The sequence below is a fragment of the Daldinia childiae genome, assembly GCF_008694065.1.
Source record: "Daldinia childiae strain JS-1345 chromosome Unknown Scaffold18, whole genome shotgun sequence".
NCBI lineage: Eukaryota > Fungi > Ascomycota > Sordariomycetes > Xylariales > Hypoxylaceae > Daldinia > Daldinia childiae.
The window spans coordinates 164810-191685 of NW_022984659.1; the positions used below are offsets into that span (position 1 = coordinate 164810).

The 26876-nt window shown below is 45.3% G+C and overlaps 6 protein-coding genes across 6 annotated transcripts; 2 read left to right on the forward strand and 4 right to left on the reverse strand.

The window, feature by feature from the left end:
- Positions 1 to 380: 380 nt before the first annotated feature.
- On the reverse strand, positions 381 to 1562 carry GL218_09322 (uncharacterized protein; the record flags this gene model as incomplete). Its single annotated transcript, XM_033586157.1, has 1 exon — positions 381 to 1562. One exon carries the CDS (start codon positions 1560 to 1562, stop codon positions 381 to 383), a length of 1182 nt encoding a protein of 393 aa, XP_033439764.1.
- Positions 1563 to 2932: 1370 nt separating this feature from the next.
- Positions 2933 to 3682, reverse strand: GL218_09323 (putative fungal specific transcription factor domain-containing protein; the record flags this gene model as incomplete). Its single annotated transcript, XM_033586158.1, has 1 exon — positions 2933 to 3682. The coding sequence occupies one exon, from the start codon at positions 3680 to 3682 to the stop codon at positions 2933 to 2935; it is 750 nt and encodes a 249-aa protein (XP_033439727.1).
- A 1418-nt stretch (positions 3683 to 5100) lies between these two features.
- GL218_09324 (putative glycosidase crf2) lies at positions 5101 to 6573 on the reverse strand (the record flags this gene model as incomplete). The annotated part of the gene is made up of 3 exons (XM_033586159.1): positions 5101 to 5885; positions 5950 to 6387; positions 6450 to 6573. The coding sequence occupies 3 exons, from the start codon at positions 6571 to 6573 to the stop codon at positions 5101 to 5103; spliced, it is 1347 nt and encodes a 448-aa protein (XP_033439733.1).
- A 5393-nt stretch (positions 6574 to 11966) lies between these two features.
- On the reverse strand, positions 11967 to 13026 carry GL218_09326 (putative myb dna-binding domain protein; the record flags this gene model as incomplete). The annotated part of the gene is made up of 4 exons (XM_033586160.1): positions 11967 to 12029; positions 12098 to 12214; positions 12272 to 12319; positions 12376 to 13026. 4 exons carry the CDS (start codon positions 13024 to 13026, stop codon positions 11967 to 11969), a joined length of 879 nt encoding a protein of 292 aa, XP_033439730.1.
- A 9838-nt stretch (positions 13027 to 22864) lies between these two features.
- On the forward strand, positions 22865 to 23953 carry GL218_09327 (uncharacterized protein; the record flags this gene model as incomplete). The annotated part of the gene is made up of 2 exons (XM_033586161.1): positions 22865 to 23014; positions 23117 to 23953. 2 exons carry the CDS (start codon positions 22865 to 22867, stop codon positions 23951 to 23953), a joined length of 987 nt encoding a protein of 328 aa, XP_033439732.1.
- A 1463-nt stretch (positions 23954 to 25416) lies between these two features.
- GL218_09328 (Ketosamine-3-kinase) lies at positions 25417 to 26299 on the forward strand (the record flags this gene model as incomplete). The annotated part of the gene is made up of 3 exons (XM_033586162.1): positions 25417 to 25758; positions 25885 to 26089; positions 26169 to 26299. The coding sequence occupies 3 exons, from the start codon at positions 25417 to 25419 to the stop codon at positions 26297 to 26299; spliced, it is 678 nt and encodes a 225-aa protein (XP_033439734.1).
- Positions 26300 to 26876: the final 577 nt, after the last annotated feature.

Genomic DNA, 26876 nt, shown 5'->3' on the forward strand with positions numbered 1-26876 from the left:
TAACTCCACCATAAAACGTGTTTATAACGGATACTTACCCACCTGTTTCCACTAATAGACGTTCATAAACAGGGCTAGCTATCGAAACATCAAAAACAGATATATCACCGAGGAAAACGGCAGACTACGAACAATCACTAAACAGTTCACGAGAAAGCTAAGCGGCATCAAGACTACCTAACAATGAGGCACGATGGTGAAAGTAAGATTGATATTGCTATGTACAGCTCAATGCCTCTAAAGGGTTAAATCAACGAATAAAAAGCGACTCAGGTGAAAGGTCAACCTGGTCAACTATCACGAAAACCCAAACGCCGCCATCAATGCAAACCCGTCCGCTTTCAATGCATTTTTCCATGATTTCCCTCGTGTTTTAGTATTTAGATTTCCTGCACGAACTGTGGGCCCATTAGATCAGTAGTCGCGAGCTCGGGGGCTACAAGCGACTTGTAGGGCATGGTAGCGACGGGCGTCGGGTCGAGTGAGCCTGAGTCCTTGTTGCGCTTGAAAGCGAGGAGACCGTTGTCACCACCTTGGTTCGTGACGAAGGCTAGGGTTTGGTCGGAATCCTTGCTCAGGCTGAACATGCGCGGGCGCAGGCCGCCAGACGAAACAGTGTCGGCGAAGTCGAGGTGAGCAGCGCTGCACTTGCTAGTGCCCTTCTTGAATACGAAATGTGCGATGCTATCCGTCTCGTTGCCGCTGATTCGGTTCGACACGTATACATCCCTCTGGTTGGCAGCGACAACGAGCTCACCCGCAGCCGCGGAGGAGGCGTTCGCTGCTGGGACGGCGCCGTAGGTGCTCTGCTTCTGGAGTTGCTTGAAGCTAATTGAGTCTCCAGTATAGGTGAGCTTGAATAGGAAGAGCTCGCTAGTTAATTCGGAAGCTAGCGTGTAGTAGTGGTCGTCTCCGTCCGAGATGAAGCCGCCGTGGCGGGGTCCAGTGCCGGTAGGTAGGGTTGCGTTGCCGGTAAACTCATACCGGTCATCCTTGCTGTCGAGTACCAGCACCGTGTCACCGCCTAGGTCAGGAATGACAAAGAATCGACCAGTCGGGTCGAGGAGAGCTTGATGCGGGTGGTGGGCTCCTTGAGCAGGGTTAGGCTCTCCCGGAACAATAACGCTCTTTAGGTGCTTCATGCTGCCATCGGCGGCCGAGACATCCCAAACGTCAATAGTACCGCTACCGTAACCAGCGCCAACCATGCGGGTCTTATCGCCATTGAACTCGAGGAAGACTACGCCGGATGTACCATTCGCGGCAGATGCAAGAGTCGGCTTGCCTGAGTCGAGGGTGAAAAGACTAGTGTCGTTGGCGTTCTCGTTGACGGCATACAGGAGATTTGGTTCCTTGAAGAGTAGCCAGCTGGGTCCTGTCCCAGAAGCGGTATGGTTTCCAGTTATGGAGAACTTAGACCCATCAAAATCGGCAGTTAGGATTTGAAAGGGAGCGCCGATAACGAGCTTGCGAGATTCGGCTGCCGGAGCATCTTGGCGAGGTGTAAGTGACGGCATCGCTGAGGCCGTGCCAAGGAGAAGTGCTGCAATAGTTCCCTTCATGTTTAGAATTTTGAAGGGGTAAAAAAAAAACCGGTAAGATGGAAAGTAAGATTCTGATATAAAATATGTGCTTAGATCGCGCTTGCTTGTTTAACAAGTATGTAGCTAAAAATAGGGAAGGAAGGGAGGAAAAAAAAAGTAGATTTGTCGTGGCGTTTATAGCAAAACAAATGGCCGGAGGTTAACTTATGAACAGAAGTCAACAAGGAATTTGGCGATAATTCTTCAGTGACTAACGCTGAAAGTCGAACTTCAAAGAATAATAATAATGATAGATAGTTAATGATAATGAATGACAAGGTAGTTGTTCCCGATGTGACCTAATTTCTTTGGACAAGGAACAAATGATTTTCAAAAATAACAAGTGAATGTATCTATTGATTATGTATTAGACTTGGGCAATTTAAACAAGGGAATGTGGGTTTTGCTTATTCTTACTCACCTTCAACCTCTACGTGAAGTTGTAAGTTTGCATGCATGCATCAATTCCAGGATACGAGTGAGAATAGACAATCAGAAAAATGGATAAGAACGAAGACACGATCATAAATAGAGAGAATGACTAGACAGAAGGAAGGGTTTGGTTCGATTTTATTATTAACATTCAGGTATTCAGCAAAGCATTTAGCGCTCCCTTTTTTCTTGGCTCAAGATGATACCTCCCTATTTCGAATAGACTTAAATACACGGTGCTCAGCATAACTCCATAGGGCTGTGTTACAGTTTTATTGGTGATTATAGAGACCATTATGCATTTGACTAAGAAATGCAACATTAACTAATGTTTGCGCCGCATTGGTTGGTTGTAAGTTTAATAAATTCTTAAGTGGATAATACTTAAATAGGAACGTCATCATAAGGAGACGATGGAAATTACCTATGTATTACATAAAAGACGGGAAAAGATCATCGCAACTTCGGTGTGGATTCGGCTTGTTTAGGATTGATAGGTGTAAATCAATCCCGCGCCTCTTATACATACCTAGGTATGTACTATGTATAGTGAATTGAGGGGGGGACTTTTAAGAGCCAATCGTCTAACTTGCGCCACCTCCTCTTCAGACGGGAAAGTTGTATGGACCTGCCATATCTGCATATGTAAATGCACAAACAAACTTTAGTGTATACAAGATCCCGACTAGATGGAACTGACAGCTTTTGAAACGTACTATTTATCTATTTGTGTATCCGACTAACTAGTGTAAAAGGGAACATAGAAATAAACTCTAAATGACGCCAGCAAATCATACTATGTTTTACATCTCATCCTTCCCCTGACTTTAAACAAAACGTCATCATCTGTATCATCTGTCTAACCAACGCCCAGCTGAATTCATAGCAATCCCAGAATCACACCGCATACCCTCACCTCACCAAGTAATCGTAGCAATCGTATCCTCATACATCCCCCCTTTCACCCCCTTCCCATCCAACAAATTCTCGTAAATCCACCTCCCCGCATCATCTCTAGAAATCACATACCCCACCGCTGGCGCATCCCCCAAACCCACCCGTATCTCCCTCCGCGGCGCTGCCTCGTCGACCAAGAAGCTGGGCCGCACGATCGAATACGTGTAGCCGCACTTCCCCGCCCCTTCCACGAGCAGCTTCTCCATGGCGATCTTGTCTTCGTGCGGCACCCGCAGCATGATCTTGTACATGGGCACGAACAAGATGGGCACGTCGCGCGCCGACTGCGAGATCCCGCATGTGCTTACCACGGCGACACGCGGACGCCAGTGGAGGGAGGGGTGGCTTTCCCGTACGAGAGAGATGGCGGCTAGTAGTGCTGACATGCCCTTCTCGCAGACGTGTGGGTCGTCCAGCGTCATGCGCGAGAATTGTAGGACGCCGCCGATGGTTGAGACGATGGCGTCGACGGGTTGGGTCCCGACGACTAGACATTGGACTACGGCGGCGGCGTCGTGCGCGTTGCCTTGTACGATCTTTAGGTTCGGAAATTGGTCTGCGGGGAATCGGTCTGTGAGCTTGGATGGGGTCCGGCAGAGTGCGATGCAAGTGTGGCCTGCAGCTAGTGCTCGGGTTAATGCGCCTAGGCCGATGCCCCCGGAGGCGCCCATGAAGGCGATGAGTTTGGTGTTGCTGCTTGACGAGGCCATATTGATTTGCTTTGGTATAAGTGTGAGTATAATCTTCGGGGGTAAAATGTGATGTCGTAAATTCGTAGGTAACTTGAAGGGTAGGTTATATTGTAGTCACTTTATGTAAGTCGTAAGTGTAAAGAGTCAACATATGCTATGCTGCTTTTGATGTAATGTGCAAGCTACAATGAACTCTGATATCTGAAGATGTATGTATAAAAATCCAACTATCATCTCAACGGAAGGACAGTCTTTTATATTATTATTCTCTACATCAATGAACCAACCGTGACACTGTTACATTACACATCCCCAATAACAAGCGGATGAATCCAACTCGTCCCATAGATCCGAAAGACGCCCGTCGCAAAGACCTACCTCGCGCAGAATTCGGGGCCCCCAAAGTGAAGTATCGTCGGTGGCTCAGCCGCAGACCTACGGAGAGCTAGTCATCCCGCCTAACTATCATTCGCTCGGCTGCCCATGGCGGTTACTAAATTAAGCTTAGAGCCAGCCTATGGACCATACACACACACAGCCCAAGCCGCAAAGCCCCCCGGCTTTCGTTCTAAGTAACTCGGAGCTCCGAGACCCACCCGCGAGAGACGGCCTTCAAACCATCCGATTAAGACGGGTTCTATCCGGCTTCTGGGATATTCGTACAAAGTCCGGAAGGGATTGGTTTATACACTGGTACTACCTATTGCGAGCTTAGATGCTTTTCATATGGCTCTAGCATAATTATGATATAATTAGCAGCATTGTTGGACTGGCTATCGAATCGTAGTTCCTCGGCTTCTAATACTGTGTTAAGCTAACAGATTTCTTCATGATTGATTCATCTATTGGTCCAGGTACTCATATGCGTAACAGGCGTAATTATGCAGTTAGACTTATTTACGCCCTCCTTTTTGTTGTTCCTGTTCTATTATTAAGATGTCTTGCTCGTCGGCCATCTTCTACGAGCGCTAGGCTATCGTTGAACTTGCGATAAGCTGAACGTATGGAAAGTATGTTTTCTCCTCACGTTCGCATCTCGACATATACTTCACGAAGACCCAAATCATACACATCACGAACATCATCTCAAGCCCAAATCGGACAGCCATATTCCTAATTTCCTCTTCATTATATACAAGTTATTTATACTAGCGGTTCTCATTAAACACCATGTGCCCACAGGTACAACGTTTCGGTAGTTCGTTCGGCAACATCATACCCGCATCGATATGTAAAGCCGTATCCATAAAAGGAGTGGACGGCATCATGCCATTACCTCCGCAGATTGGTATCGCGGTTCATACACAAGAGCCGCCCGAGAGGTCGTGAGGACCTAGAACCTAGAACCTAAGGAAACCCCCATAGACTCGTTTTTGTAAGGTTGATACCTATATATTATATACATATACGTATAAAACAGAAACTCGATTCGCAACTTAAAGCCAAAGCATAGCACCAACGGCGATTAGAGCGGCAAACGCGCTAGCGCCGAAAGTACGCTCTGGCCGCATACCGTGGTTAGAGTTGCCGTCGCCACTAGAACCACAGACCTGTTGGAAACTGTCCGTGCAGACGGCATTAGGGCTGCTACCAGCGGGAGTAGCGCCGCTGCCCGAGCCGCTACCCGAGTCACCACTGCTCCCACCTGCTGCCTGTCCATTAGTACCAGGCCCGCCACCGCTTAGGCCGGGAATGACATCTTGTGTGCCTGATGATGTGCTCGAGTCCTTGGGATAGTCCTTGTCCATATCAAGGCCTGTACCCAGCAGCGATTTCAAGATGGTGTTAGAGTCACCGTTTACAACGGTATCATTAGTACCCTTGGCGTCGTTGTAGATGTAGCTCTTGCCCGAGTTGGTGCCGGGCGCCTTGTCCGTCTTATAGCAGTCGATTGTAACCTCACCGACGGTAGCGTAGTAGTACTTGTCCTTCTTGATAGCGTCACTGTCCCAGTTGATATATCCACCGGCCCAGTCAACTGTTCCCTTGGCGTTCTTCTCGTCACCACCAGGCCAGATAGAAAGTTGAACTCGGGCTGGTGTCTGGGGGAATTCCCATTGGTTTGTAGTGGAGTTCCAGGTCTTGGACTTCTCCCACGTCCGACCAACCTTATCATCTACAAGCCACTCGATCTTCTCTGGAGTCCACCTGATCTCGTAGGTGTGCCATTCGGTATTGGTGTTTTTGATGGACGAATCGGTGATATTTCCAGAATGGGTATCTATAGAATTAGTTAGTTAGCGGATTGCTACTCGTATAATCCTTTGAATATATTAGAATCTTACAATTGGGTATCCCCTGGAAGTAGTAATTCGTCTGGACAATATCCAGTTCGGTACCAACCCACTCAAAATCGATCTCATCCTTCACATCACTGAGCAGAATGAAAGCTGTAACAACACCAGCATCCTTTGACGTCTTTATGTTAGCCTTAACATTTCCGTACCACATATAGACAGTTGAGGCGAGAACAGTTCCGGCGGAGTGAGGCGGCATAGTCAAGAGCACATTGCCACCGTGGGAAAGAGGATTGCCCTGAGCGACCCAATCAGCCTTGGAAGCATCACCAAGGTATTTTGAGGCGTCAGCGATGCGATCGGTGCTGTCCATCTTCATCGTCCTAGACTGACACACAGGCTCGGGGACACAGGAATCGAGAGAAAAAGACATGCGCGGGTCGCATCCGCCGAGGCAGTACGCGCCAACACCGCATTGGCCGTATTCTATAGTTTGGTCCAGTTAGAGAACTGCGCATTAACACAAACAGGTAGGAGTTGTATCTTACGAGAACAGCAGGGAGTTTCCTCTGGGCACTTCTTAGTGAGGGAACAGGAAGGCGCAGACTCTTGAGCGAGTACAGTGGACGCGCCCAGCAAGGCTACAGCCAGGGTCGGTATCGATCGAAGCATTTTATATATGTTGATGTGACGAATATTAAGGTATTATTATTTCGGTAATATATATACCGTAATCGAGAGAAGTTGAGTCGCGTGCGTCTCTGTAAGTATATACAGCACGGAATGCTCGTAGGCGTATCAAGCGAATGAAGCCGGGAATAATATATATATTTATATATTTATCAATTGGTGGATATGTGACTCAGTCCACAGCAGCCGACACTTCCTCTACACGTGTATACTTTGAGAAAGCAAACACTAAGATGAGGAAGGCGTGCGTAGGTACGATTCCCGATAAAGGGGCGAAGGGACAATAGGAGTCACAACAAGATTGTCGACTTATATATATAATAAAATATATATAAACTACTTTTCAGTATTTATAACTAAAGTAGCCTTGCTTTATCGGGTGTTTCAAGCGAGGGTAATAATTCGAAAGCGAGAGAGGAGAAAACCTCCTTTAGAGGATCCGAATAACGATTAAATTATTATAAATATAGGACAAAGGGCAGGGCAAGGCAAGGCAAGGCCAACGAAGGTTTGAATATATTAAATATACGATGAGCACAAAAGACTCGCAGCCACCACCTGCTTTAAAAATGCATACAAACGGCAAAGCGAAAGTAATTACCAAAAAAATGGCAAACCGAGAAAACTATCTACCTTATGGGGCCGATACGATACGAGTTGGTTAGTATGTATGGGGAAAGGGAAGAAAGAGGGAGAGGAACGTGTGGGAAAAGAAATGGCGTGAAGCCCGAATGTTCGAGAGCCTAGCATAGCGCCTAGGAATATCTCTCTTTCGCCTAGGATCTTCATAGGATAGGTTGAAATACCTAGGTTGGGGTTGGGAGATAGCGTGACAATGTTGATAGGATTAGGATTAGGATTAAGAGAGATGTTATGTTACTCTGTAAGATTTACTGTAAGATACTTAATTTGGAATAGTGAAAAATATTTTGTTGCGGGTCAAAGCGAATTGAGTTCCACCGTTGTTTGTACCAAAACTGACAGAAAGGCTAGAAAAGGTACCAAGATTTAATCGATTGACAGCCGCTAGAATAGTGGGACTTGAATTATACCGTCATCTTATTGGATGATTGTAAAATGGTACAGTATATTTTATACCTTTTGTAAATTCTAATACTGTGTTCATTCAGATGCAAAATCTCGTATTTCTCACAAATCGAACTAATAAAAACTTGACTGATGACCAAAAAAAAAAAAAAAAAAAAACACTCGAAAACTCGAGAACCCAAAGAAGCCAATAAACATCCAAGGCATCTAAAACATACCTCCCATATTTAGTAACGTCGTTATCAAGGAATCTGTAGATCGACGATTACTGTAAGGTATATATGTAAATGTCTATTGTTACATCACTCACTCACGTTTTAACATTTCTACAAATTTCAAGACATTTATTTTCAAGACATTCTAAGAAACTCAGCTAACAAATATGCCAAGCTGCCCATGTCTAAGCTAAAAATACAAGGTCATTGTCAACGATATTCAGCTCCAGCTCCAGCTCCTATCCGCTAATCTGCTCGTAACGTCTGTTCTCAAAAGCATGCATGATAGACTAATATTATGCCTTAAACAAACAGTCGACCAAATAATTGGTAGCGAGGAGGGTATTTAAACGATATTTAAACGATATATGATACTGTACCGATTTAAGTATGGCCGGGCGAAGCGGAAGACGCGGAAAATCTTAGAGAATAAATACTCAACTTAACCTGTAGTAAGAAGAATGAAAAGACCAATCATTTTAATTGTGTATCGTGTCACCGCATGATTCCTTTAAGGAGAACCACACATCTCAGCCTTCAGGACGAATTGGGGAAAAAAGGGTATGCATTTAACTCTCCTTACGGAATTACATACATACATACCTACATACATGACTGCTCAGTACTCATCAACCCCCCCTTATCTTAGTCATTAAAAGCCAAGAGAGGAAACCCCCCGGCAAGCTGTCAGGGATGGGATAGAATCGGATAGGTGACGTCGATCGTCGATATTGCTGTACGGCCGCATACATACAAGACAGAATCTCATGCACCCCGGACTTTCTTTACGGGAGGATCCGGTCTTGCTTGTTGATTGAAGGTTAAATAGACACGCTGTAATATGTCCGAGTAGAGCTTGATGAAAGATGATGTACGATTCCGAATTAGGCCAAGGGCGTTGTGTATCAAGGGATAATAACCTGCTGACGTCTAAGTATTCTAAGAAGTCATCATAGCCGCAGCAAGCAGAACCATGGCAGCATCAAGATATCATCATCTATCCCATAAGAATGTAAAGGAGACCCCTTAAATCACATAATATCTAGGTTAGAGGGCTTTTAGATAGTTAGATAATAATATAAACTGTCTATATACAACATCTCAACACCAATCCCACATTCATTCAAACCCCCTTAATATCGTAACTACCTGTGTAAGTGACAACAACAAAGGAACATAAAGACAAGATATCAAAGTAAACCAACCCATCCATCCATACCCCGAAATCCCCAAATCCCCATCAAAACAAATACTCCCCCGCAAACGCCAATCCCTGATGCACAACAGTCCTCAATTCCTCCGGCATAGGCAACGCCTCGGCACGACTAAAGCTCGCCCACACCAACTCGTCATGCTCCGACGACTTCACAGCCAAGTCCTCGTGGTTTTGCACCAGCACCGCGTAATTAAGCTGTAGATACTCCTTGCGCAGCACAAGTTGCGGGTTATGTATCGGCGACCTTCGTGACTGCGACGAGTCACTACTGCCCCTCAACCCACCTGCTGCTCCTCTCGCCCCTATCCCGCCGCTCCAACTGCTACTACTCCCACTCCCACTTCCACTTCCACTCCCATATCCGTTCCCAGTACTCCCCCCAAAGCTACCACTACTAGGAGATCCCGCAGCCGACGTCAGCGTCGCCCCGTCTAGCACGGATAAATTCCCACTATTACTCCCGCCCGCCGTAAATATACCCACGCCGTCATCGTCCCAGTCCAGGATCCGCACCTCAGCAACCCGTCTCACATCCTGTAGAGCCCCAAGCACTCTCACAACACGCAACCCCGTCTGCTCTACCACGCGCCGCGCCACGGCCGCCGAGATGCAGAAATCGCCGTCGCGCACCTTACCCCCAGGGAGCTCCCACATGCCAGCGTGGTGCCTAGTCCGATATTCCCTTTCCATTTCGCCCTCCGTCTCCCTTTCCCTGTCCACGCCGTAACTATCTCGTTGCTGGTACTGCTTGTTATGACGATCACTACGGCCCCAGCGAGAATAGGGGGAGGTACTAAAAGCAGCAGCAGCAGCAGCAGTAGTGGTAGTGGTGGTAGTAGGAGAATTAGGGGCAATAGGGGAATTAGCGTATGAAGCCGCCTCAGGGGTATCCGACCGTCGAAGTAACAAGACCGAGGGCCGTGAGCTATGCGTGTCCATGCGGAAGATGCACACGCCCACATATAACTTGTCAGCGGGCCGCGTGGCGCGGATGTCCTCAAGGTACTGGGCGCGGGACATGGCGAGTACCGACTTCTGCGCATGTGACAGCGTCGTCTTCTTGAACGACGACGCTGTCGTCGAAGTTGCCATTTCTTCCTACCGATATGTAGGTATAAGTAGGTAGGTAGGTATATGATGAAAGCAATGGCTTTTCTCCTACATCGCAACAAGCGCGGAGGAAGAAAATCTGGTTTGGTGAAAGATCGTTGCGCCCCTAATCTACCCTTCCCGTCTCTTAGTTTAGTCTCGACGGGAACGCACATGCAAATCAGTCACGTTTGAATGTAAGCGTCCGGCCGTCTGCTTGTGCGTGATTTCCCCTTTTTTTCCTCCGCGACGTACATACACACGGCCGGCTAGGTACCTAACTCCTCTTGTTTTCCACCGCCCAACTCTATCTCATTTATAGATGATACAACAGTAGATAGAGAGAGAACGGGAGAAACACCAAGGGAAAGTAATAATAGACATAGGACTAGGTCCTATCTTCCTTTTTTTTTCCCCCGACCTGCCTTCTCCTGAGAATTTACATGGCTTGCTCCTTATCTGTTTCCGAGACCATGGGAGTGACAAGACAGCCTTTCCGGCTAGCTGGGCTAGATAAAAAGCGCCATCTTATATGGTTGGCGAGGGCACGTCTCGAACTTATTTAGATCCCGAGAGGCTGACAATATTAACTTTCCAACGGCAGGAAAACTTTGTTGTGCGGCCGCTAAACTTTTCTCCGAACGTTATGGCACAATCCAAGGTGTCGGGATTCTGTCGGAATTCTAATGGAATATTGGTGAACTTACCTTAGGTACCTAAGGCGCGCGGCATACACAAAACGACACCAAAACGGCTCAGCGTAAGTCGAGAATAGCCTCCGTTTTCTATCATATGATTATGCTATTCCTGCCGTCACGTTGTAACCCTTATATCTACTAGCAATACCATTGCTCTGTATTTAATATTTTCATTCTTAATAGGAAAAGTATGTTCTTTAAGCAAAGTAATAGTTGTACGAATACGCGGTTAGATAAAATATGTCAAATGAAAAAGAAACGAAAAATCAATACACATAAGCTTAATAGGTGTAGTGTACACTATTAAAATCCCTCCAAACGGATAATCTTAGACAATGAACACATAAACAAGCTTAGCATATGATACTGATGGACATAATGGATAACTGTAGTATTCAAGTAGCTACCTCTACACCCAGTACCGTTGTGGTATATTGTAGGGTGAGGATACTGCTACAGATTCCCTAGTGCCACGGCCTGCAAATGGCGGATATTAAAAAGACTCATCTATTGACTGCCGATCGCATAGTAACTCAAGTGACTTCGCATCCTATCAACTCTGCATTAAAACCCCCTAAGAGCACGTCTGTTTGATCCATAGTCACGCATCAACATCGCCATGGTTTTTAGAAGACTTCTTTTTTTGTGTGTAATAATAATCCTTCAACCTGCCTGCCACAATGCCTCGAGACGTAATCTGAGACGTAATCATTCGAGATCACAGAATACAACTCTGATTCTTCCCGAATTCCGTAGTTTAACAAACCATCCATTCTCCCGTGGGGGAATCGTGCTGTGAAAAGAAAAAGAAAACCGTATCCTTGCCGAATAAGTATACCGAAACAGAACTACAGATGAAAACGGGAGTTGACGATACGCCGCCATGTCGTTAATCTCCCTTCATCCCATGTCGTGGTACAACCAGAGGTTACGAAGTTGTGAAAGTCCGGTCTCCACGTACCAGTGGGATGTCGCCGAAGATGACCTCATAGAGCCTGTTCTCTTACAAAACCTGATAAGAATGAGCAGATCGAAGCATATAGGGTTTGTGCGCCAACGCCAGAAATGGGACACTCAGAACGAAATATAGGGCCTAGAGCCTGGGCTTTCTTAACGTGCCTTTTGCGTAGAGAAGAGTTCTGGAAAATGCTCCTTGGCATATTGCTCACAAGCCTGTATTGATATCGATTAGCAATGGAACGGAATGTTGCAAGTAAATTGAGTAGAGGGAGCAAACTAACCTTCGCTGGCTTTCCAACTTTCTGACCGATGGTCTTCCACTTGTTGTTCTCGTAATCTTTGATGGCGCTGAGGAGCGCTTGGCTCTCGTCTTCGGCAAACTCGGCGTAGTGCATATCCTAGACGGTTATTGGCAACAGTGAACATGGCGCGATATATACTAAACAAATACATACCTTGTACCAATGCTTCTTAACGCTGCCCTCAGTTCGCGTCGGGAAGGTCTATTGTCACTCAAGTTAGTTATAATTCTAATAACATTCACCTCAAGTGAACTGACCTTTGCAATTTCTGCCCAGCTGTTGCCTGCATCCCTCATCTGCTTAAGTCGCAATTCCTCGGCGGGGGTCCAGGGGGTATTTGTTCGGCTCTTCTTGGCCGGGGGTGGCACAACCGGAGTACTGGCCTCTTCCTTGGTGGGAACCGCCGGCGGGGCGACGGGAGTGACCTGCATCGGCGGTTGGGGCGCCGCGGAAACTGGGGTGGGGGCCGGTGCAGGAGCAGGAGTGCTCGAGGCGGCGGTACCAGTTGTAGCCGTCGGAGCTGGAGTCGCCGGGTTGGCGGTTGGCGCGTGCGGCTGTTGATGGGCCTGCTGCTGATGCCCAGGCGCGGCGCGCTTGCGACCACGCGGAGCCGGAGCGGAGGCTGGGGTCGGAGTCGACTGTTGAGACGGCGCAACTGCGGGTTGCGGGATGGTCATCGGGGGTGGAACAGGCGTAGCATGATGCTGCTGTGCTGGGTGTGAAGGCTGGTGGGGTTGGTGATGGGGGTGCTGCCCATGGGGACCGTGAGACTGCTGATGCGTCTGGTTCTGGTGCTGCTGGTGCTGAGGTAGTTGCTGATGGTGCTGCTGACCATGCGATGGGTGCAGTTGGGCACCAGGGTTCGGAGGCTGCGGCGTATAACCAGTAAACTCAGTCCGACGTGACATGTCGGCTTGATAAGGATGGTTAGGGCTGTATCACATAAGAGTATTAGCATACCCATATGACTTGGTATTGCTGAGAGCGACAACAGCAAGACACGATGCAATCATGGCTGCACAGCATTGAACATTCCGAACCGGCGCCAGTTGATAAAGTAAGGCGGAAGAGGTAGGTTGCCTTTCAGCTGATGAAGAGAACAGGGGTGCTATGAGGTAGTTGGAGCTGCAGGCTGGTGGGTATTTGCTAAGTTTGTATCGAAGGAAAAGAATGAGGCTATCACCAGGGGTCCTGCCACTCGTGGTGGAGCAGGGACTTGTCGACCTGGGTTGGAGGTTTGCGGGACAGGTCCATGACTGAGACGACAGGTATACATTTGGTACATATATGACCATGTCATCTATACAACGAGAATGGTGGTATATGTGTACGAGCCCATCTGGGGTAGACGAGGGGGGGGGAAGCGGAGGGGGAAGATGGGGAACAATGTATATAGAGTCGGGGAAGAAGTACAGTACTTGAGAGACAAGATGTAGAGAGGAAAGGGGATGTACTTACTGCATGCCATCGTTCGCGTGCTGGGTGGAGTTGGTGTAGACCGGGTACTCCGTCGGCATGGGGCCGACCTGCCACTGCTGCATGATCTGAAAAGGGCAAACTAGCGTCAGCTACAATAACCAAGGTTTCTCTTTGTTCCCGATACAACAGAAGGAAAATCAAAAGTGCATGGAACAAAGCTAAAGCTTAAAAAGGAGGGGGGGGATGAATAAAACGGGACTGAGTAAAATAAAAATAAAAATTGGAGGAACAAAATTTAAAATGGATTGTAAGTAGAGGGGAAAAGGGAAAAAGGTACAGGTGAGAAAATTAAAGAATTAGTCCGCGCAGAAACAGGGAGGCGAAGTAAGTAGGCGAGGTGCGCCAGAGTAAGGGAAAGTAACAACGGCGGCAGAGGGGGGACAACACAAAAAATTACCACTGGTCCGATGAAAAAATAAGGACGAATAGAAACATAGGACAAAGAAAAGACATAGTATGACAAGTAGTTGTAACGGTGGTAAGAGTGAGAATGAGAGTAAGAGTGAGTAGTAGCGAGAGTAAAAAGTGACGATGATAAAATGTTACCGCGAGATTGTTGTAATAGGAGGCAATACTATGGTGTCTGCATGCGCGAGGAAGTTGGAGGGGCAAAGGGCATTTTTAGTTGGACAACGTGTGTTTTGATTTTGATTACGATGCTGCTGATGGTTGATGCCAGAGCAAGGCCACAGCCGACAACATCGTGAAAGGTTTGGTTGGAGTGTTTGATCCAAACACGCGTGTCTTGAATAGTCGCGCAACTCAATTATTTTCTTCTATTGATGCAGGAGACGAAGGGTGATGATGTCGATAGTGGGGATCGCGAAGAAAATACCGGAATACAATAATTGAAAGGTTCAAAAAAATAATAAAAATACAAAAAGTAGAATGTACTCAAAACTTACGGGCAATTAGAAATATGAGATGGTTAAACTGTAGTGCATAAAGTCTGCAGCGATATTGAAACTCTGTTGCCTCCTGCTGCGAAACGGCGAGGGTAGGCAATCAATAAAGTCAAGTCGCAAGAGTACCAGTAGACAACGGTTTGTGTCTTCTCAACCTCGAAGGTGACTTGAGGTGACTTGAGGCGACTTGATCCCGAGATACAACTGACGCGTCTGTCACCTGGTACTGCACAGGTAGTTTTGCGACTTTCTGCTTTAGCTGTTTAGCTGGGGGATAAAGTGTTAGACAAACCCGTGGGAAAAAAATAAAGTGACAAGAAGGGTTTAGTCAATCGAAAGTGGGCGCTCGCGCAGCAGGCACCGACGCCGGTGAACAAAAGATTCGAGGTGAGGTTGGGGTTTGAGAATGTTGTTGTTGCAATGACAGGGAATGAGAACCAAATGTATCGTGTTCAGCAGAAGTACGGAGTACCTTGGTGTGAGAAAGGGAAAGGTAGAGGGAACAAACTGTGCGGATTTTTTTTAGGGAGGGGTGCAGGTTGAGGAACCGTGGGAAGTATCTGAGTATGTAAGAGGTATGTAATGTAGAAGGAACGTTGGTGATGTAGCCTTAGCCACCTGCAAATTTTGCACTTCTGCCTATTGCGCACGGACTATAACACAGCCCCGATATTGGTCTGTGTGTATATGTTTTTTTTATGAAATTTCTTTATGCCAGCAACGCCTTCGGTACAAAGTTAGTTCCCTGTGGTCTAAGCTTTTAGCTCCCCGAGGAATTTAGCCAAGGCCTTAGTGTACAATGGAATAAGTAAAGAAATCAATGTACATTACAATATGCGTGCAGCTAGTGGGTTACTATGAAAACGAATAAAAAAAAAAATAAAGTGAGGGCATTTAGATTTGGAACGATGCATGGCAAAACTGAGGAATATTGACTGCAATTGAGAGGGTATAGTAATTCATTGGGTACAGACATGTGGCGTTATTCTGCCGTAAGACTTGGATTGACGTGAGAGAAAAAAAACTGAAAGGTCACGATACCTTTTTTTTTTTTTCCTTAAAAAAATTAAATTTCTCGTCTCCTTCAGTTGGTCGAAAAAATAAAACCACAGCTTTCTTTCAAATTCCTAATCGCGATGTCAATTTTTAAATCTGCAATTAATAACTCTAATGCAAGGATCTCAAAAGAAAAAAAAAAGAGTAGCGCAATAAGTAGGTACCTACATATGCGTCTGTAATGAACACAAAAAGTGACTTTACGAAGATCAGATCCTGCTACCTGAATAATGCAGGAAAAAAAACTCGACTAACCAGGACTTGGACGATGTCAACTTTTGTTCCTTGGGGAGTACTTTCGATGAAAGTATCTTGGGCTTAGGCTGGTTGATGTTTTGGATTGGTGTCTAATCTTTTTTATTTAGGTATTTTTATTTTTTCGTGCGCGACCTGGGGGTGTGGGTTCGAACGACTGGCACCTCACGAAAAAAGAAGTGTGGAAAAGGTTAAGATTTGGCGGTACGCAGCCATCGAAGGTGGAAAGTACCTTTAATGTTCGAGCCATGGTGGCTCTAATTCGCTAACATTATCCTTGTGCCTTGTGGTATATAAAATCTCTTGGCAGCTTTCGTCCCGGTCTAACCCTTAACTCGGTTAATCATGGGTCAAGAATTGAGACTAAAAAAAGTGATTACCAATAATTCCAGGCATTTCTTTATGTATGTCCATACCTACATACCTAAGCCATAAGGAGTACATATATACATAAAAGACCTTCCACTGTGCTTCGAAATAACCCGCACGTGATATTAGTTGCTACAAGACGGGACTCGACTATTGCAGCATGTATTATACATACCTATGTATCCCATGTATTTTTTTTTTCACCGGCGTCAATACATATTATGTATGTACCTGCAATAGCTACTTATTTTCCTTTAGTCCCCTGGGTACATTGCAGTTGGAAGTTGGAAGTTCCAAGGTATTGTAACCAATTATTGTATTTACTCTGTTTTTTGCTTAACTAGTTACTTGTATACGTATAATATACCACAGTCAATATAGTGAAGTAAATTTCGGGGATAGAGGTTCACGACGTAAGCATTGCTGACTACATCTTTAGGATGTATTAGAATGAGATACGGCCAATAAGGCTATAATCCGCTCTTTGCTCTATCATATATCGAATATAAAATAACTAGGTAATGAACAAATTGAGTATTTGCCACATAACTATCATGTAGCTACCCGCATCGAATCTCCAATTCTATATTAATCATTACAGACAACTCAATATAGCTAAATATTCATACAATATATAGGCTTCCTATTTAAGCCTTAAAAGGTCGAGTCTTAAGGTCAGGTATTCAAGTGGATATGTAGATGATGTGGCTGGTATCCATACATGTATGTAGTATGAACCTTGCCTACCTAACCTAACATACATATTCTTGGCATGTAGTTGAGATACATTGTAAACCTACCCGCTTGTATCTATACATTCACTGTATAGGGCGGTAAGGCTTATATTGTCATCGAATAGCAACATCGCCTTTTTCATTGCTAGCAACAAATATAATTCACTTACAACCGAGTTTAGCTACAATTCGAAGAGCAGGATTAAAATAACATTTGCTAAGTTAGTTCAGACCAGACGACAAGGTTAGGTATGGAGCTAAGTCGCGATGCCAAGCACATGCAACGCAAGGTAACGACTTCGGCCAAGTATTGATACTTCTCCCCGCAGTATGGAGTACACGCATCCTCACGATACTTGATCTCCTAGTCCCGCAAGTACCTATAGTATAAGGTCAAGGTATACAAGCAGTGCATGCAGCCTTGCGGTCACTTCCAAGTAATATCTACTAATGCTTGTTCATTTAAGTACTCGTACTGCAATATACTATAATTATTATTTCTTTCCTCTGCAGATTCATTATCGGATGCAGCAGGTAAGCCACCCCATGGCCAACTTACTCCGTATAGGGAACCAAGATTAATTGACTATGGCTAATAACTAAAGCACTACCTAGCAGCCTATCGAATTCGCATAAATGCTCTGCTCAAAATAGACGCTATAAGTCTACCGTGTTATGCCCTTTATTTACTATAGCATTAAGCCATCCTAGAATAGCGTATAACGTATAGCGTAGCTATAATCATCAGGTATATTCCTTGTATGTCTAGGTAGATATATGAAGTGCTCACTTTCCGTCTCATCTCGTTATCTAGCTAAGCAAGGTTGTCCATGAAACAGTCGTACACATGTAGTCATACCATTACCTATATTCCCAGAAGCACAACAGTTTCCTGTAAAAAAATCCAATGTGTACCACCTCTCCCAATATCTAGCTCGTGAAGGGGAAGGTTTATTGGTATACATGAGTGACATCTCAATATTACTAGGCGGCTATGTGCATATTAGAGATAAAAGTACATGATTCCATGGTATTTGGTTTGCTACTCTAATATCTATTAAAAACGTGGTGGTTCCTTTATAGAACGGCTCGTAGGGCCATTGTCGACTGTTGTCTAGAGAAATTGAATAGCCGAGGTGAACTAATAACGTGATATCAAATATACGAACTTTATGGTAATTTTCTTTTCGACGTTATATCGAATAAAAGATAACTCTTAAAAAGGAGATAATGCAGTAATTAAAGGGTCTCGGAAGCATGATAAATCATATAGGCCTTAGCAGTAAGCCCCATCGTGACCTACTATATAATATATAATCTTGACACAGTTCGTAGATAGGTACGCGTCGATTTGATTTGAAAAATTGACGACTACTTAGTCCAAGTGTTTATTATCCATGTTGGGCAGAGCTAGGTACCCCCTCAATAATTCCACTTCCTTAGTAATATTTATTTTGTACAAAGCTTCTTCCTAATGGAAGAGAGCATGAATCTGAAGTCGGGGCTGTAGCAAACATTCAAGGGAATATAATGTAGCTAGCCCTGAGGCGCTTAGGTATCAATGCGGCTCTGTATCCACGAATATGATATGCCTGTGCCCCTCACATGCCTGAGTACGCGCTTTCGAGGCACGGGGAAGCACAAGAAGACCATCTTGGGTTGGGTTGGAGGCGCCTCGAGGTTAAAGATAACTAAGTATCCTTGTGCTAACCGGATTGGTAAGTGTTATACTACAGCTAGGAGGTTTGTATACATAATAATGTCCAGCGCTGAAGGACCGGTAAGATAATTAGAGGTAGGACATAGTTAAAGAAAAAAAAATAGAAACCCGCGAAGAAACGCAAGGATAATGAACGAGGGAAACTTTCACGGGCCGTGGACCCGTGTCTGTCTATACCAAGAAACGTCTTGCCTTTCATCCCATCATTGTCATCATGGTTGTCAATGCAAACGCCTGTCATCTGGTTTTCTCCAACACTTGATCGACAGCCAAGCTAAGCTGCAATGACCTACTTCTGACATGACGTGTAAGTATGTTTCTAAGAAGCTGAGCAGATTGAAACTATGGAGGTAACAGACTGTCGGAATACAGTTTGAGAATGTGACTCTGACCACGATTAACTACCAGTTACATGCAGTATACAACAAGGTGTGGTAGCCAGGGCTAGATACTCATGGGTAAGGGGATTGAATCCTGGATGCATACATATAGGTTAGATATGTAATAGATATGTAATGGGTTCTTCTTTTGGGGTACGTACATACCTAGGAGCTGCATGAAGTACAATTCTGTAGGTATTGCTTATGTACCTCTTGTTTACACTCTGCGACATTCGTTCCCTAAGGTCGAAGCTAGATTAGGAAACAATCTTGACATGTCGACTGCGATAAACACTCCATGGTTTTAGAATGGCGACAATGCAACTCGCAAGGATAGGATGATAGACGATGACGGTGTCAGGGAACGCCAATCTACTTAGATAAGGTATCATCTTAAACTTATTATCCTCCCCTACGACAAGGCTAGTTTGCGATATTCGCAATAGATAACCCTACAAATGGTAAGCAGCTAGTCATGGGGTTTCTGTATCCTATGTAGATCAGACATGATAATAGAAATAGGATTAGTTATAGTTATAGTAAGAAAATACTCTAGTTCATACTGATGAAAGATAATCCCCTGAGGGGTATTTTCACCCTTCACCCCACCCCCACTGATATACGTCTGGCGTAAACGTCAGCTCTTCGGGTAGAGGGAATAGTATTCATTCTTATCAGTGGTTTAATTAGCTAGAATTCCGATGTTTGCTCGTTGTATATTATCGCATTTCGCGGAAAGAAACTAAATCCAGATAAAAGCCGTAAGCTGTCAGTTTCGGGTGTCGTTAATATCCTGGAATAGCCAATGTTTGAGATAACTAAGTCGTCCACATATTTGATCTGGTGACTATCGAGATGTTTCAACGCGGACTTTTGGGGTGTCCAGGACATAACTACGGAATACCCCGCCCGCGTTTTGAGAATAAGAGAGTTGTGAGAGTCAAGGCTTAAATCATTTTAAGCCGAGATTGAAGTAGCGTGCCATTCTGGTGGAATTATGATGCTTATCCGTGGCTAGTTTTACATCTGTCTTATACTTGTTCTCATTTAATAGAGGCTGGAGTTGTGATTATCAGGTCGGTTTTCGAATACTTCGTTCTATATCCTTTATGTTTTGGGATACCAGTTAACTATCTGTTAAACCATTTAAAGTTTATTTTATAGGGAAAAAGAGATTCAAAGATCGATAACAATACCTGTATGTCAGCACGATACTATGTAGGTAGTGTTTTGGTTGGAATTAGATAATTGGGTCAACACGTTAGATTCGCGATGTTCCGGAGCCAGCAAGGATGGTTATAGGCTCATCTCTTAGCAAGTTTCAACCAAGGTTAGCTTACGGCGAACCGCGACAGGGATATTGTTCCCGCTCTGCCGCTTTACTGACCAAGCATTGAGGATCCGGTTTGCCGGGCCACGGCTCTCATTTAGATATACGAAATCCAGTCGTTTTTCTCCATAGATAAACTAGAAATATCAGTTAACTAAAATAGATAAAGGCGGCTTAAACTGCGATATAGGGTATGGTATGTATTATTCCATTAATAGCGCAGCTTAAAAGTACGACTAGTTAACAAGGGAATCTTGCAAACTTTTTTTTTTGTCTTCTTAAGGTTAACAAGCAGACAAGGTATTTACTAAGCTACTACTAATGAAACTGGAGGATGTGGGATAGAGTATCGTAAGGTTCGTGTTATTATACGAGGTGAAACAAAACAATAACTTATCTTCTTCATCATACAATCAAGAGATCGATGGGATTTAATAGTAGTCAAAGGAAATTCATGCTATTGATTTCAAGCAGCGACTCAAGATTTCTCTTGTAGTAGATAGAAGTGATAGATAGAAAGCTCATCGTCAGCTTAAGCTAACCTCATCGAACAAGAAACGAGATAGAAGCACGGAACAAAACGAGGGGAGATTATACGGGGTATAGATTATGGTGTAATGTTTAAGTCGCTGGAGTTCGGCAGTTTCCAGATAAAGTAAAAAATACATGAATATTAGATATATCAAGTAGAAATAAAGTGAGAGAGTTAAGTACTTGTACTTGATGTAGCAGAGCCGCGGGGCGGCTGAACGAAAGGGGAAAAAGAAGGGGTTTTAAGGTTCCAAGGTTTCCATGCTTAGCGGGGCTAGTCAAGGGGTTAAAGACACGCTATGTCGTATGTGGGGTTTCTTATGGAGTTCAATTAACCAATTAGAAACCCTGTAAATTGAATAAGCGCGTCCCTGTAACACAGTGAAGCAACGTCCATACAAAAACCCAACAGATGTAAAACCAAATAAAACCAAATAAAACCAAATTCCCGACACAGACCCTTTCTCTCTACCACCTCGAAACCATACACTACCTACATACGAAAGCCCTACCAGCGATACCATAACAGTACCTCTATATTCTCTATATCGAATAGCCTCGGCTTACGTATTGGTTAGGTCTATTATCTATTATCTATTATGCGTCAAGCTACACAAAATAGTCAACCTTTTACTCGTATCGTAGCATCAACTGTTGCTAAACATGCTCTGCTACTCTCTGCTACTCTCTGCTACTTAATTCTCCGACAATATAATATCGAGAACGAGCTGGCCGACTAGCCAAAATACATACATATGACATCCACTACTAGCCAAGGTTGTACGAGATAAGGGACTCAAGTCAAAAGGCGGCCCCTCTTCTCTGTAACCTGAGCTAGAGACCACTTTTCTTTTCTAACCTCCCGTCGAAACGAACATGGGTGCGATGGAACGGAACAGGAAAACAAAAGTGCATCCCATCTAGATCTGGATGTCTTTCTCATGCCCGCCGGCCACATGCGGCGGCCGGTTTATGTTACATCCAGCGTCATTTACGTAGTAGCCATGGCTTTTGAAGACGTTACGAAGACGATACGAAGTCGATACGAAGTAATTGTATATATTCGTCTTCTATGTAGATAGAGCTCTGCTAGAGTTCTATCAAAGCCATCTTCTTTCTTGTGGCTATATTCTCGAGCATAGAGTCTATTATCATCATCTACCTAAGGAAGGGCTCAAATTTATATGAACGGTTTCTTGGGTTTATCCCTCTCGCCGGTAAGTGTTTACTGGTAGGTTTGCCCTCGTGGTTTCGGATAACGGAATGGATAAAATCCACCTCAAGCGCTTGTCCTAGCTAGGGTTATCCGTTTTGGATCGATGCACACGGATTTCAGCCCAGCGCATCAAGCCAAGACTATGCCTCCGTTTTCCTCTCCTCCGCTCCAGCTTTAAGCTCTTGCTCTCTTGCTACAGGGTTATAGTCGAAAAGGCGCAAAGACGTGGTGTGGTAATACCCACCCCCGGCAGCCTCAACCCTAGTCAATCTAGAATGTGTCGGCCGAGTATCAAGATGTAGAAGATGCATTATCGTTATTATCTGCCTTTCGTCTCACTTTTTCTGACTGATCTTCTTCCCTTTTGTTCCCTCTTTACCACCGTATAGGTTCAACCACTGTATCATTGACAACGTTGTTGCGAGCCTCCTTTCTTTTCTTTCGCAGCTAGCGACCACTTTCTTTCATCGTCCAACTGGCTTGGCTGCTTACGCTCTTTTTTTGAATAATCATTTTAGTCGTTGGTAACATTTGGACTAGTCTACGCCTGTCTATTCGGTTCGTTTTTTTGTATCTGGCTTATACGTTTAATTTCTGACGTGACGAAAAAGAGCTCGGATATACGGTCTTATTAACGAGTCGATCTTCAGCAACTTCGATTCCTGTAGCAGCTTGGCCTGCCTATTTTACATATAACTCCTTTTAAATTCGTTGAGGCAGCGCCGTCTTCGCTATTCTTGCAACCATCTACCTGTGGTAGATTACGAATACATGATGTCTCCACCACTGCAATTAACCACATCCTCCGCTATGCCATACACGCCAACAAGCGATGTTCTTGATCGACATGAATATGGGGTCTCGAAGAATAGGAAACTAACAGCATCAACTGGCGGGGGGAGAGCTTGGAGCGAGGACGAGGTGTGTAGAAACTGAACCTACATTTCTCTTGGCCCTATACTATGGGCCTATATAGGGGGAACATGTTATCGTGGTTATAGAAACTAATGTATAACGAAATAGGAGGTCTATCTTCTTCAGACCCGCCTTCAAAAGATGCCATATAAGCACATCGCCGCTCACTTGAAGAAGACCGAGCTAGCTTGTCGTCTTCATTATCACCAGTTGAGCCATGGAAGCAATCGCCGGAAGCGGACTACGTCCGTGTCATCAGGTTCCTCCACGGGGCATTCACCTATCTTACCGGCAACTATCCCATCGCCTATCCAGGAGAGCCCACGCGACTCCTCACCCGTGAGTGCTACCGGCCACGAGCTCGACTCGCCTAGTTATACGACTTCAGTGCAACTCCCTAGTATTATAACGAATGCCGGGACCTCACCTCGTCTTCCCGCAATCCTGCCAAAACCGTCGATAATTGCTCTCCCACATGCAATCCCCTCAGCTTCGTGTAGCTGTCCTGCCTCGGGTCCCGATTCATCTCGGTCACTAGCGCCGTCTCCATTTCCCCAGTCCGCATCAACTAGCCAGGTACCAGTACTCCGGCTTGACTGTTCTCTTCCGCTGCCTTCGGCTCACGTGGACATCCCTCGACTGCAATCGATATATGCCGCACATCGGTCGTCATTCTGGAGCGCTATCGCATCTGAATATGGTTCGGGAATCAGTCCCATTGTCCTAGAACAAGCGTGGAAGGCCAGCGCATTTGCTATGGGTGGTCAAACCCCAATTACCCCGGTCACTAGTCCTAATGACCGCGATATCATCTATGAGAAGCATGACAAGACCCGTATCAGCGCTATCCTCGGCATCGATGCAAATCCACGAAGTCCGAAAGAGAGAGAAATGGTTCGGCGATTAGAAGAAGAACGAAGCGTTGGTGTAACCGCTGGTGCTTAGAATTCTAGGCTACTATTCATATGGAAGATGAGCACGGTGTCGTTACTCCTTTGTCGATACGGTACTTCACGTCGGTACTATCTTATTCTCGGGATAGATTGTTGCCCATCCCAGCTGGGCAACTATTTCTGCGTCATCTATCTCGCCCTTGTATGCCTCTAGATTTCCTAATTGCACATATCAATCAAAATTTACACATCGATTCTACTCGGAAATATACGGCGGTTGCTACTGCGACCACCGCTGAATAAACAACCCCTTTCACTGTTTGTATCTTGGGTTTGGTGGCTTGTGGGAACGGCCGGAATGGTCGTGTAGCTGAACAGGTGGAACTATGCTATGCAAAGCGCCTTAAAGCGTCTGGCAGGGCTCTTATGTAGCGGATGCTATGAATACATTAACATTGCGATATTAGCTGGCAGGAGGAGCTAGTTAACATGATTGGAGGTTGAGGTAGTCTATGGAAGAGGTGGGAAGGGGGGAATGGCGAGATGTTTTGAACGGCCGCTAGCTATGATTCAGTTTCACGTATTACTGGATGAATATTTCTTTTTAATATTTCCTGCCAGCACGATTTATGATGCAAATACAATACCCGATTATTATGGGCAAGGAATTCTGTACATTATTTTTTTTTTTTAAAACAGCTCTCAACGAGCAGCCTATGTTCTATCTAGAGCAAGGAGAAAAGCGAATGATATTCTATCTTTTACGAATGATAGTATCCCTGGTCACTATTGCTGACACAATGTACTGTCTGAATTATACAATATCGTATTAATCGTAATAACATTTTATTTACCCAAATTACGTATAAACTTATATATTTACTCACCTTATACATAATATATATAATCCCTATATTTATCTTGGTTCGTTCCGCCGGAGTCTTGAGCTGGAATCAGCATTGAACAAGCAATCAAGGGACATAAATAAGGCAAAACTCGTTACAGGAGCTGCACGTAACACTTAGCGCCGTCTCCTCATCTCGACCCAACTCCTCAAATCAAAAACTACAACGAAGATACCTATAAGCGCGAATATGGCAGACAAGGAAATAGAACATGCTAGCGAAACGATGGTCCCGATAGAGGCTATCCAGACGGTGGATCCCGAAGTCATCGCTAGTCAGGACCCTTTTCTTTACCTCTAACTATACTTTACCTTGAACTCCTCAAGTGCCTCATACAAATACCAAGGTAATAACCTAGGTGAGAGGTACTTATGTACTAATAGCCATGTAAACGCAAGAACTTCCTCCCGCGACCCAGATCTCGATCGTTCCCCACGGCATTAGCCTGTGGACACGCACGGCTCGTCTAGATGTTGACTATGATGGCGTTCGCAAGGCATATTTCCTCAAGGTGAGTCACAAGCCTGCACACACACACACACACACATATTGTATATAAGCGCGTACCTTATAGACTATGTAGACTTCTTACGGCGCCCTCGGCCGCGCAATGACGCAAAGCGAGTTCCGATGTATGTCCCGCATCCGCCGCGTCGCGTCGGACCTAGTACCGGAGCCCCTTGCTTCCGGGTCATTTTATAGCGTGCCGGACGTGCATTTCCTGCTGTGTGAGTTTCGGCTCATGACGGGGGCGGTCCCAGCCCCCGAAGCACTCGCCGCGAAGATTGCGGAGCTGCATCAGTGTACTGGCGATGGTAGTGGTGGTAGATTTGGGTCGGACGTCCCGACTTTCCATGGGAATGTGCGCGTCGACCATGGCTGGTCTAGGTCCTGGGAGGAGTACTTCGCGAGGACGACGAAGGTGCTGTTTGGACTGGAGCAGGAGGCGCAGGTACGTTAGTTTATTGCCTGATTATGGGCTACTCACTGCATCTGCCGAGACACGTAGCATATCTTCGTCTCCGTGGGATTCTTAACTAATAGCTCCCGTTTACTTACTCGCAAGACACATGTGTAGGGACCAAACGAGGAAATAAGGGGGATGATATCGACTTTCTTCGACAAGGTAGTACCGCGCCTCCTCCGCCCTCTAGAAACAGGCGACCGCTCCATCAAGCCGTGTCTTATCCACGGCGACCTATGGCACGGCAACGCCGAGACGAATGCGGAAACTGGCCTGCCCGTCATCTTCGACGCGGCGTCTTTTTATGCCCATAACGAATGTAAGAATTGTCTAAGCTTCTATTAAGGTCCACCAACTGTGGTGTTAGAGCGGCAGGCTTACAGGAGAAACGAGAGCAGATGAGCTGGGTGTCTGGCGCCAGCCGTGGAACAAGATTGGCGAGGCCTACCGGGCAGAATACCACAAGTATATGCCTAAGTCGAAGCCGGAAGAGGACTGCGACGACCGGAACGCCTTATATTCAGTGTGAGACTTCTCCCGCCTCCCCTTTCCATCCATATTTCTTGAAATACAACTACTTTTAATGGGAATACTAATAACATTGATCGTGATAGTCGAGTTAATATCCTCGACTCCATTTTATACAAGGACGATCCTAGTTACCGACAGATGTAAACAAGCCCAGTTGGCTGGGAATGTGACGTTTGAAATGTGCTGACCTTCATCATAGGTTGATATCTGGTATGCGCGAGCTCGTCGATAAGTTTCCCGGCGGCTTTGAAGAGTGGGATGCCTCGCAGGAAAAAGGAGGCGTATAAGAGGTAGATTTGCACTCGGTGATTGTTAGTTAATAAGTATATGCTGGACTATTAAAATTATATGTTCGAATGTGGGATATTATCAGGTAACTATGCTATATTCGAGCGAACATTGATGATCTCGCTACTTATCCTGTTTGCGATATACTTCGACTGCTTGCTCCATCATATCAATGTCTTCGTATAAGTGATACTCGGAGTTTTACCATGCGAGATTCATATACCCCCACATACATGTATCTCTCTAACTCATCTCCACAAGAATACTCTCAAGAGTCTAGTTCACCC